The sequence below is a fragment of the Nyctibius grandis genome, chromosome 9 (assembly GCF_013368605.1).
Source record: "Nyctibius grandis isolate bNycGra1 chromosome 9, bNycGra1.pri, whole genome shotgun sequence".
Lineage (NCBI taxonomy): Eukaryota > Metazoa > Chordata > Aves > Nyctibiiformes > Nyctibiidae > Nyctibius > Nyctibius grandis.
In genome coordinates this window covers 25,911,521-25,924,162 of record NC_090666.1, presented here as the reverse complement: position 1 = coordinate 25,924,162, position 12,642 = coordinate 25,911,521, and the positions used below count along the sequence as shown (strand labels likewise).

Below are 12,642 nucleotides of genomic sequence, written 5' to 3'. Positions count from 1 at the left end.
ACCAGTAATAAGAAATGAAGCAAGTTGACCTCCTTCCAGAAGTTAGTTCATCTGTTGAGCTGGGAGGATTATAAAATCCGTTAGTATTACAAGAAACAGAACTAGATTGAGTCAAGTGTGATTTCTTAATTTAATGTATAGATTTATCATCAACAGAGCAGAGCAAAAGAATAGCCTAAAAAGCAGAAGCTAAAGGACATTTTAAAATGCCTCCATTACTTGCTGACTTTGAGCGAGCATCTGAAAGATTTGGCTTTGTTAGGAAAAAAATGTCAATGGGAAATTAATTTCCAAGTCACATGCATGAATATTGATAAAAAGCATAAATTCTATTCAATACAGATGATTATTACTGCTGTAATTAGAGCCATTAGGAGCTGAAGCTCTTCTCCATCACTTTAGGTAGCTGGTAATAAGTAAACAACTGAATGTGAATGTGTGAGTAATGCCTGAAATCCACTTTGGTGATGGCCAAGCAGTGCTTTACCCCAGCACCCACCCAAAATCGCCCGCGTTTGGGGTGTAGATGAGAAGCGGCCACAGGCTGGCAGCCTGGATGGTTTGCTGTCACCGCTGGTTTGGGGCTTCCCAGACAGGAAGGTTCATGTCCTTCAGCCTTTGGGAAAACAGTGGTGGGTGTCTCTGGGCACGTCAACCTACATACTCTGCAAGGTTTGTTGCTAGAATATGGCAAGAGAGGGATCGGCCATGTGCGTGTCGGTGGAGACACGTGTTTGAGAGCTTCGTAGCACGCTGGTAACCTGGTACAGGCTGGCAGTCAACAGCTTGCTGGGGTTTCCGTCTGGGAAAACTTAAGGGGACACCAGATCTTCCTGGGCGTGCGCTGAAATGGTGCTGAAGGGTTTCCCTTGTTGGGATGCCTCTGTAAGACCTCCTGAGCAAGTTGGAAGTATATGTGCTCAGAGATGCTCAACAGTGAGAGAAGCTGCAGATGGAAGGTACATCTGAAGCTCCTACTTTTCCATCTGCTGTTAGAGGCAGGGGAGTTTGTACTTTTTATTAAGCAGGAGAGGTTCTGCTGTAGGGACCACTTTTAACGTGCAGTCTTTATTTTCTTGCCACTCATCAGTTTCTGAGGCTATATAAAATAACGTGTCTAACCTTATACAAAGTGCTTTGAAGAGAGTTTATGAAATATAGATTATGGTGGTTTTGCATGACATGACAAGGAAATACGTTTTGTTGTGGTTGTGTTTATGCCTATATACAGCTGGAGCATCCCTGGAAATATGTATTACTTTGGCACTTAATTTTAAAGAGCTGCTACAACACATAGGTGCCTGTTGCTGTTCCAAGAGATGAGTAGGAGGGTGAGGGGGATATGTTTGTGCTCTGTGTCGAGCTCGGGGGCAGAGGGACTGGGGACCCCTTGCGATCCCTGCTCAGCTCCCACCTCACACGCAGTTATTTAGTCCTTCTTAACTATTTTGGCAAATCAGACTGGAAATCATTATTTTTGCCCTGGAGCAGCTGGGAATTGTCTCCTGTGGCTCAAAATGGGGGGATAAAACTTCTTCTTAACTATCAGTTCACAGCCTGCTTTCTGGCCTGTGTCCCTCCCAGGTTTGGCTCCCTGGCATGTGGGGGCAAGCAGGAGCACCTCTGGACTTGTACATGGCAGCAGCATTTCTCCCTCATGGCAGGAATGGCTTTTTGACCTACTAGTTGTATTTTGCCTTAAAAAAATGCCAACAGCATTATGTAATCTCTCTGTTTTAAAGGAGACTCTGCGAAGGATGGAGGTATCGTCCCAGCTCTGTCCTCCTGCAAGTGACAACTGATATAACCTGCTTTTCTTAAATACTTTCATAGCTTTCTCTTTTGTATTTTGAATCTGGCATAATCATTAAGTGCATCAAAAGTATATGTTCAAAACCTGTGCTGTAAAGCTGAGGCACAGAGAGATTAATGGCTTATTATAATAATGGATTATGAATGACCCATGGTTATACCCACATTCGCTTTGGGACTTCAACTCATTCTGCAGGTCGGGGCTCTCTCCCACCCCGAGTACTGTTTCTGCATCATCTGCACTGCTGGTTGGGTACCGATGGCAAAAAATCTGCACTGCCGCACCCCCCCCATTGATGTACGACAGTCTCTCACTTTCAGTATATGACTTGATTTGAGGCAATCTGTAACCAATTTCTTCTTTTTGGTGCGGGGAGATGACCTGTCAGAACAGTACAGAGCTGCAAAAGCTGAGCCAGGCCATGCAGTGCTTGGGAGGATTGATGCTGGGTAGTGCCTTTCCCTGGTTTCCCAAATTTTATGGCAGAGCAGGCTGGGAGGAGCCGGGTTGCACATACCTTTGCCATGTATCAGGCAGGCAGCAGAGGCTCAGGTGTGAGCTGGAATAAGGAGGTATTTTGTGTAAGAGAGAACCAGAGGGGATTTCTTTTTTTTTAAGACAGAAATTAAATGTTTGCGATTACTATGAGATAAATTTAAATTATCAACATGATTTCTTCTAAATTTGCTTTTAAAATTTTATTCATCCAAAAGAATTGATTTCTGTAGTAATATCAAAAGCTGGATGTAGTTACTGCAATGGTTTGCTTGTACGAAATTAATCTCACTCAAAGCAAACCTGCAGCCCGGGCTTACATCTGGGCTGGCTTTACCCCCATTGAATCCTCTTGCAAGAGCAGGCTCCAGGTGTTCTGCCTCCTTACAGCAACAAATGGCTAAATTAGCTTCCAGGAAACGTTTAATGGGTGTGCAACATGAAATACCAGTGTTACAGTATATAGCTTTATTAGCTGAGCTGCTGGAATTGTTTTCTGAGCTGTGTTGATCCTTAGCACTCATTGTGAAATGGAACAGAAATTATTTATTAGTCCTCAGGAGCCTTAAGACAGAATAATACTTATTTGGCTGGAAACACAGTCAATCTTGTTGTTACGGATGCTGTTGCATTTAAGGAAGAAGCAAACAAACTGGTTTTGTTATTGGTAACAAACATTTTTAGAAGTCTTCTGGCAAGGATAGGCGTGCGTCTCCCTGAAGGGTGGAGATTCTTGTATGGCAGATCTCGAGGTTGTTCCAAATAAAACTTTAAATATGAGCTAGGACAGGGCTTTGTTTTTGAAAAAGAAAGACGTGCTGTCCCTTAGCAGCAGTGGTTAATCCTTCCAGGTGTTCCCAGTCCAGCAGAGCTACATCAAGGCCCAGTGGGACCATGCCTTTCCATCCTGGGAATCCCCCAAAATGGCTATTAAAAATATTATAAATAAAATCTTGTTTAGATATGTTTTACTCGAAGTGGTAAGGTTTTATGAGAAAACTTTCAAAATGGTAATTTTCGTGCTTTAAATTAAGCCTTGAAATTAAGTAGTAGTTTTTGTTTTAAAACCTGAGGAAACCAACCAGTTTTGGTTTTCTGCAACACAATATAATGAATGTGTCAAATATTTCAAGTTTTTAAACTTGGCGAGGATTTTTGAATTTTACTTTTACCTGGTCATAGAAAGAAATAAAAAATGCATCCATATTTCCTTTGGTAACTAGACCAAATGTGTGTTTGGAAGAGCAGTCCTGTGTAGTGCCTGTTCAGCTTTGGTCCATGCTCTTTAGCCGCTGGGAGCACAAAACCCGAAAATGATCTGGTAAAACCTTCATCTTGTGAATATCTTGCTATGAAACCAGCTGCTGCTATCCCTCCCTGGTGGGGAGTTAGAGTTCAAGAGGAAGAGATTTCTGCTGCCATTTGCAGGGCAGAGGGAGTTTCCTTGGGAGCACACTTTGAGCAGTTCGTGGGTTTCTGGCTGCCTCCCGAAGCCCTTCACCAAGAGGCTGCTTGAAGCTCGTGTCGCCCTGGCACAAGAGCAGATTGGTCTGCATCAGAGAGACCACAGCGGAGGGCAGAGATGAGAATTGTTACCATTTCTATTAAAATTAAAAAGGAGAGGGGGATGTAGTAAGTAGAGAGCCAATAATAGTAGTACTCAAAAACCTAATTACTTTTGATATTTATATAAAAAGGACCTGCATCATTCAAAAGAGCATATTTTAGCCAATTTTACTGATGATGCCTCCAGTCATGGAGAGGTTTGTTTATATTGATCCAATCCAGGAGTGGGAATGGCTCCAGAAATGCTATTCTGGTCTGGCTCATGTTTTGCATAATGTAATGCCAATTTCAAAAGTTTGGATAGATTCAGATTAATTTGCTCACAGTTAAGAACAACTGGTAATCGGGAAGACTAAGTGTATGCAAAAAAAGCCCAGCCCCACACTTGACCGTTTAAGTAGCATTGCTGTCCTGGTAGGCTGAGCGCCACGTGAAAAACTGCTGTTGTGAAATGCTGCTTCTGTGTTTCTTTCCTGCATTCATTTTTGTCATTGCTTGATGTGCGGCAATCTGACAGACGGAGCGGAGCTGTGATTCTGCAGTAGCTCTGAACTGGACTTCAATATCTAGAACAGAGTAATATAATATTAAAGGGCATCTTCTGAAAACTAACTGTATTAAGATGGTGTTTCCTAACTCATCTGACACATTTCCACTGTGCGTTCAGTCTGGTGACTTGTGGAAAGATGATGTGTTTTTTGCTATTGTCTTTCTCCTGTTTAATTGCATAAAGCTGGGAAGAGCCTGGGGTCTTAAGGAAAGTGATGGAGAAAACCATATTGAGATAAGCCTTCCGGTCAGGTTGCTCTTGGCTTGTCTGACAGACCGTTCTGAGCATCAGCTGGATAGGGAGAATGTTCGCTTACCCAGGTCAGCCTGCATGCACGGGTCTCTCCAGCCTTACGTCCTTTAGTCTGTGATTGGCACATCTCTGTTCAGTGTCCGATTCTGTCATTGGTAGAACTAGTGAGGACTAGTGCTGAGACCTGGGTTTGGCCCTTTTGGTGCTGGGGTCAGCTAGTTTTGCATTTTTCCTGCATTTCTCTGTTTTCAGCCTTTCTGCATTTGGTGGTAAATACCAGCACTTCATCCTATTTGGTGATATGTGTTTAAATTGCTGAGGTGAACATGGACCGTGTTTGTACCTTCCTATCTCTACTGCTTATATTCAAGTAACTTGTGCTTGGGTTTGTTTTTCTTTTTTAATTTTTTTGCAGGACCCAGTCCTGTGAATAATTCACAATTTTTGTTACAGTTTCCTGTATCCCTGTATACAAACTTTATTTCCTTCTCTGCTCCTGTGCCCCTCTTCCACACTCCTGATTGTTCATCCTGTGGTTTCTTGCAGTGTGTGCTGGCACTGAGAACAAGCTGAGCTCCCTCTCTGACCTGGAGCAGCAGTATCGGGCCCTGCGCAAGTACTATGAGAACTGCGAGGTAGTTATGGGCAACCTGGAAATCACCAGCATTGAGCACAACCGAGACCTCTCCTTCCTGCGGGTAAGAAATCTTCTTTTTTCCTTTCCTCCATCTTTTGTATTTAGGGGAGTAGCTACAGGTGCTGGGCTGGAGAAGGGCAGGTGTCTTTCTCACCAGCTCCACTGAAGTATAAGTGGATAATAAAATGTCACAGATGTGCAGAGAACATAAGCAGTGTCATTGCTGTGACAGATGCTCCGAGTATGCGACATTTAGATTTGTCCAGGACTCAGGGGAGAAAGCCATGTCACTGCACAGAAAGGTGACACCTTGCAGGTGTCTATCACTGTGTGTTGCCAGCAGGTATGGAGCAGGTAAGGTAGGGTTTAGGAAGGGCAGAGAATCGTGCAGATAAGCACTGGAGGCTTGGAGAAAGCTAATTCTAATAAAATGCTATATATGGACTGATTGATAGACTAAGCAAGGGAAGAACTCTCGTCAACATTTGTGGAGCATTTAAGAAAAAGAAAGTGATTGCTGAAGGAACATAAAACCCTCTTTGTGTACAAGACTGGAGTTAAGAGCCTAACTGAATCTCCAGCATCCAGAGGAAGTCTGATAGATGAAGGCTGTCCTGCCACCAGTGGAGCCTGGGTTGTGTACTCCCTCAGCCCTACTTACCTCAAATTTTGAGTAAATACCAAGCTTTTGGGCTTTGGGTTTGTGAAGGAACATTTCAGTGTGGTTTGTGTATTCCCTGTTAATGTGCTAGCAACCAGAAGGAGGGAAAGGTGCATGCTGAATTAAAAGAAATTAAGCCCATTGTTATTTGGCATTTCAAAACTGATTGCGTTTGAAGAAATATCCCTGTAAAGGAGTTATCCAGTCCACTTAGGTGGGCTTCTAAGGATGCCACAGATGATGTGGCTGCAACATGGAAGAAACTGGTACGTAGGTATGAGGGCCACAATAGCAAAGGCAGCCTGTGGCAGTGTGGCTGCCGGCTGTGCTGGTCGTACTATCCAATAGAAGACGTCAAGCCATGACACAAATAAGGGTTTACACTACTTGTATTGCATGGTATCACTTGCATATTTCTGCAAGATGCTGATGTCATTTTTCAAGATGCGTGTCTGTATGTAACTGTCATTTTCATAAAAAGCACATAGGGGAGCGGCAGCTTTAGATCCGGCAGCAGGAAGAGGGTGGCAGGAGTCAGCCCTGGCAGGTTGTGTTACACTGTCGTTCCGTTTGGCGGGTCTCGGGTGAACCTACTGCTCAATTTCAGTTTGTAAAAATGTGACCTTTCCATTATGGGTTCTAACACAGGCAGAGCAGATTCTACAACAGTGTGGTTTATCTTTACTTCACGTTAAATCTGTTGGGGATTTCACAGGATTTCCACTCTATGTGTTGGTCTGTATTTACTCAAAGCCTACACCAGGCTGCTAAAAGATCTGCAAGCAAAATTCAGCTACCAGATATGTCTGGAGTAAAGTTTGGGGTGCTAATTGCACTCAGACTAACAGGTTGCCTGTTACTTTGAGCAACGAATGCCTAGGAAGTAAATGCTATCTATACATGTCACAGTTGTGACAGGTGGGAAAAACACATATGCCTGTGCTCTGAAATAGATATAGCCTTGGTGCAGCTGGACTAACTGGTTTCCCACCGCGTTAGACAGGCGACAGATAGATACCTCTGTGCGGGCAGGATCCCTGCACTGATTCAGGCATCGCTGGAGTTTCAAATGCCTTCTGAAACTCCTGACTGTGCCGTTGTGTAAGGCTTGAATTCATCATGGATGGTTCTCCCACTTCGGCTTTCCTTCCTTCTTACGCTGCCTGCTGGTAGGTAGGGAAAGCAAATTATTTGGAAAATAAGGAATTCACATTTCTTGCGGAGAGCTGCCATAAGCAGAGCAAAATATTAGTGGAAAGTGGGCGGTAAAATCGGCAAATGAGAGGAAGAAAGAAGGGCCCTGTGTGGTAAAGGAAGGTGGTTCGGTCACTTGTGCTTTTTGGTGACAGTTACTATCGCTTTTTTATTAGTTTTATTACTTCTCTTACTTGAGACTGCCCTCTCGCAGATGTCTCAATAAAAAGCAGAACTTGAAGCAAAACCCAGTAAACTGAAAGTCTAGTCAGTATGATTAATTAGTCATTAAAATAGAAAACCAGAGGAGAACGTGTTCTTGGTGAGGCAAATAAATAAAATAAATGTTGGCATATTTAATTTGATGTTCATTTAGGCAGTATTACTTGTTTTATAATTTTTTTTAAATGGTTTTAATGGCCAAATGAGTGTGGCAGTCAGGAGATAACTAAAAGAAAGTCTGTTTACCTCTCTGACTTAAATATGGTGAACTCGTGCAAGGCAATGCTTCTCCAGCCTGCTCCATTTTTTCATGGTCTCTATTGTAGTATCTGCCCTCTTTCTCCACCAAATGGCCTTCAAGTAGGCAGCTGACGTACCCCTAGGTTATCTGTACATCCAGCTAACAAGTACCATGGCTTTGTGTGCCCGTCTGCCTTCTCGTTAGTGCTCAGCTTAGCTGGGCAGCCTCTCACTCCAGGACAGAGGGGAGACCTAGCGAGCTAGGTACGCTGAGCCTTTTTATCGTGCAATAATAGATGGATACCATAAATGAATTGAAGTGAAAAAAACCCCATAATTTTATTTACCCTGCAGAGGAACATTAAAAGACCGGCATCCCATCTCTCATACTTATTTAGACATTTATTCCCTAAGTAGATTTGCTTTATGTCTGTGAGATAGTTCTCTGGATATCTGCTGATTAAGGGCTGCCTATCACCTGAATGAAATGCTCAACCACTTAAACTTCCAGGCCTGCCATCAAGTGCGTGGCTTTGAGGTCATGAGGAACTTCATTCATGTATGAAGGGATTGCATACACTAGTGGTTTTTTTCCTATCGTTTTCATACATGCGCAGAACAGGACTACAAATCTGCTGGTTTAGTTTTACGTATTTTATTTTTGCTTCTGCCTGTGTTGTCATGGTATTGCTTGCCTGCGGGTGGCCAAAGCAAGGATGAGCAATTGCAGTGTGAAGTTGTCCTCTGCATGTGCTACCTTCCAGCTCCATCAGCTCTGTTCCTGCTGCTCGATGCTTCCCCACACTGTGGCTGCAATGGGAGTCCTGGCAGAGGAAAGGAGCGCTCGATAGGAGGAAAAAATGTGTCTTAAGTCTGAGTGCTGGGAAAAGCAATGTGTTTCTGACTGTGGGCTGATAGCCAGTTCTCTTTGTTATTCTTCTGAGGCTCAACCTACCCACAGAAATGTACACTGGGGTAATTCAGTCGGTAGGGTCCCACCACTTGCGAGCTTCGGCAATGAAATGAACCTTAGGTTAATGTCGCGCATTGCTGCTGGAGCAGCACCTCCCTGTCGTGGCCAAAGCAGTCTCTGCTGGCGTAGGCTACACTAGGGAAAGGCATGCCAAGAGGATTCTGTTTCCAAGAGACAACTGTTTCCAAGAGGATGATTGAACTGGGCAGGACAAATAACTGGGTGGAAAACAGACCCCGAGAGCTCCCTTGTCCCTGTCGTGTGCCCAGGCTCACCCAGTGAGTCGGTGGTGACGGTGGGAAGAGGTCGGGCTCTATCTCCCACTACTGCCCAACCCACCAACATCCTTCAGCTAATTGCATGGGCCAGGTTTTTGCACTGGGACTTGCTCCATGAAACTAGATAAGCTGGTTGAGCTGGTGTGTGTCTTGAGTCTAGTCAAGGCTAGAGCTGAGATTTACTTCCCTGGTTTGGATTTCAGAAAAAATCTTGAGAAAAGCTCAGATCATGCACTGGTTCATGTTGAAAACAACTGTTTGATTTCAGGAGTGGCAACCTATTCTAGTTTCACTTGGCAAAGCTGATAGTTTGTATTGTGGACAGTTCTTATTTCTTAGTAGCATCTCCGTATTCAATTTTTGAAATAAAACACACAATTAGTATACCACAAAAGGATCTTCTGAAAGCACTCTTGTTCTGTTAAACACATTTGGTAAACGAGAGTTATCTTTGACCAATCCCCAGGCTTTTAGCAATTCACAGTCAGTAAGTTGTCTTCTTGCGCATGCATTTTATTTAACCAATTCTGATTATTTATTTTTGAAGACATGACCAAAGTTCTGTGCTATTCTCTGCAGTAACTCTCCGAAACAATTATGAAACTTATTTATAACCGCAATCAGCAGCCATCGAAAAAGATCTACCACTGTTTTATAAATTCTTTTTTCATTTACCTCTATAGTGCTTCTGTAGCACCCTCAGCCACAGCTGTGTTGGCAGCTATCTGCCTGCTATTTAACAGGGTGGGCGTTTCATGGTGGGCAGCTTTATAGCTGCTGTGTTTACTGCAAAGACATATAGCCCCATCTTCCCTTTGTCAGCGTACATAACTGCATGCTCAGTGAAAACCTGCGCCAGTCTGTACTTATCGCTTTCCTTACAATCACGTTTAGACTTTACGGCAGATGAAATTTAGGGGTTTGGGTTTTATATATTTTTTCCATTCTGGTTGTGTTATAGCCTTGGAGGAAGACTGGGTCAGACAAGACCCCCTCAGAGGAGGAAGGACTGCCAGAGCAGCCACAGGAAGAGCTGGTTGCAAACCATGCTGCCTGGCCCCATGGTATTCGGAACTGCTTCTGGTTAAAAAAAAAAAAGTAATTTTTTTTTTTTAAAGTTTTTTTATCTTTTATAGCAAAACGGGTCTAAGCACGCCCTTCTGAAAGCTCTGGCGGCAGAGCTCAGCGGAGGTGTGGGCATGGAAGAGAGCCTGCAGTCCGAACAGACGTGTCGGGAAGGGGAATGCAGAGACAGGGGAGGGTATTGTCTTGTCCAGTTTTCTTGGCAGCTCACTGTGATGGTATGTATGGCTCCTGAAGGCCTGGCAGCACAGCCCTGCATCCTCTTCTGCAGTAAAATCATATCTTAATTCCCAGCTGACAGGATTCAATAAGGTCCCAGCTCAACAGAAAGGGAGTGGGATGTGGAGGGTAGTGCCCGTCAGGAGTCCCCAAAACGAGAGGCTATGATGTGGCTATGCCTACATGGAGGGGGATTTTCCCCAGAAGTGCTTGGAAAGCATTGCAGTCTGGCCCTACACCAGCACTGGGATTTTGGAGGGGTTTGCTGGGCAAAGTGGCCCCATAGCATTTGTTGCGCAGTGACTTGCATCAGGAAAGCCTCGCCAGCATGTGTTTTGTCCTTGGCTGGCAAGAGGCAAAGTGGCCTCCAGGTAATTACAGATCTGGAAATCAAATGCATATATTTGTTTGTAATTGTCCTCCCAGGACCTTTCCTGTTAGAAAACGAAGCATAAAGAGCCTAATGGTGTGCCAGCAGTGGCGTGAGGGGCAGGGCTGTGCTACACAAATCCAGGTGGAAAGAGGACACCTCCAACTTGCTGTGTAAACCTGGCTGGGGCATCCTGCTTGCACAGCAATAAACACAACTGCTGTGCTGGGTGGGTTACAAGAGGCCAGCAGCATGCCAGGCTGTGCTCCTGGCATGGACAAAACGTTTTACACCGGCTGTCATCAGCCACCAACTGTGTTGGATGAACCTGAGCTGTCTTTAAGGTGAGTTGGATCCCAAACTCAGAGGGTAGAGTGGGAGCAGAGGCTAACTGCAAAAAGTCTGTGTGATACAGCTCTCATCTAGGAGGACAACTGCTTCTGCCATTTGCTGTTGCTTTTGCAGAAACAGTAGCTTAAAATAATCTCAGTGGTTTATACTGGTCTCAAAATAGTGAAGGTGAGGTTGATTGCCAAGGTGAGGAATGGCCCGGATTTCTGGGAATCTTACAGACCTGTTCTGTGTTCAGAAGTGGGTAGTGAAGTGGGAAGCCTGTGCTGCAGCTGCAGGGGAGAGCAGAGTGCTGGACACTATTACGGTAATTGATGAGATGATGATAAATTGAGCAGTTCCACCAGCTTCAGGGCAGGGATCAGCATTTCCGAAGCGTTTCCAAAGCAACACTCGCCCCCTCTCGAAAAATTGCCGTCCTGCTCGTCTCCCTTGCCAGTAACCAGCGGTGTTCACATTGCCCTCGTCCCTTGATGTGTGGGACAGTGCCTGGGTGGTTGGTGCCTGGTCCCTGCTATTGAAGATGAGTATTACATGCCACATAGTCGCCAACATAATCTCTGTGGCCTAAATGTGTTAGGAGGTGTTACATGATTTTTGTGCTTTGGTTGCTTTCTCCCTTCATGATACACTGATTAGACAGCATCCGTGTCTCTGTAGCATCTGCTTTCCTGTGCTGTCCTAGTCGGGCATCTGTAATGCAGGTATGTCCTTGCAGCATTGTGGACTGCCCTTAGCTGCCTCTGCGCCTCCCCTTCTCAGATGCTCAAAAACCCCTTTTCAACAGCCTGTCTGGCTTCAACCCATTTTTGGTGGATACAGGACATGGTACCGCTCTGCCAAGGCCTCTTTGGTGTAAGGCTCTAACTGCTGCTGGTGCATCTCCTCTGCTAGATGCAACATGGCAGCATAGGGACCCTGCTCACACCTCCCCTTCTTTCCCCCCGGCAAAGCTGCGTGCGTGGCCACCAGCCTCCCTTCTGCCTCCCTCCCTGCCTTTCTGCCAACATTGCCCCTTTGCACCTGGCCACGCTTGTCTACTTGGGGACAAAGATAAATCCCAGGGGGCTGCCAGCTGCCCTGCGCCTGCTGTGCTGCCCCTGTGCTGTGGTGGCTGCTTCTTCCCACCAGACCTCGGTGGAGCTTTTGAGGGGTGACCCTGAGCCCTCTCCCCACCTTCCACCTCCTCCTCACCCTGCCATAGTGGCCTCGCTCGCCGTGCAGCTATTTCTATCCAGCTCTTGCACAGCCTTTTTTAAATGTGGTTTACAAACCCGACAGCTTCATCTCTCCAAGCAGCTAATGCTTTTGCTAGCTCCCCACAGCCAGATTTTGAATCAAGTTTTATATTCCTCCTAGCCCTATTCTTTGGTTTTTATAGCTGTCCAGGGCATTGCAACAAGCAGACTGACTGGGCTGGGAGGCTGCTTTCTCTTCCATATGTGACACCAACCTCCTGCCCCTAAAATAAACCGAAAAACCCACCGTGCAACCTCCCTTTCCCCTCTCGTCCTTTCCCTCCCAGCAATGCAATATCAGCAAGCAGCCTGGATCAGCTCTGCAATGGAGTTAGGGCTTTGCTTTCAGCTGAGAGAAACTTAAAAGACTGTGCAAGCTGGTACTCTTTTGCTTGAATTAAATTTTTAGCTTCTGCAAAACAAACATAGAAGAGAATTAATATACAATTAATCCTTGAGCTGGGTTTGCTAAGCTGTAACCAAATATATGTACATTAGCT

General features: G+C 45.0%; 1 protein-coding gene across 3 annotated transcripts in view; it reads left to right on the top strand.

Annotated features, from left to right (window-relative positions):
- ERBB4 (erb-b2 receptor tyrosine kinase 4) overlaps positions 1–12,642 on the top strand; it is a 660,540-nt gene that overhangs the window by 236,412 nt on the left and 411,486 nt on the right. For all 3 annotated transcript variants that reach the window (XM_068408108.1, XM_068408107.1, XM_068408106.1), the window contains exon 2: positions 5,223–5,374. In XM_068408108.1, coding sequence (XP_068264209.1) covers positions 5,223–5,374 — 152 coding nt within the window. The remainder of the gene's footprint in view (positions 1–5,222; positions 5,375–12,642) is intronic.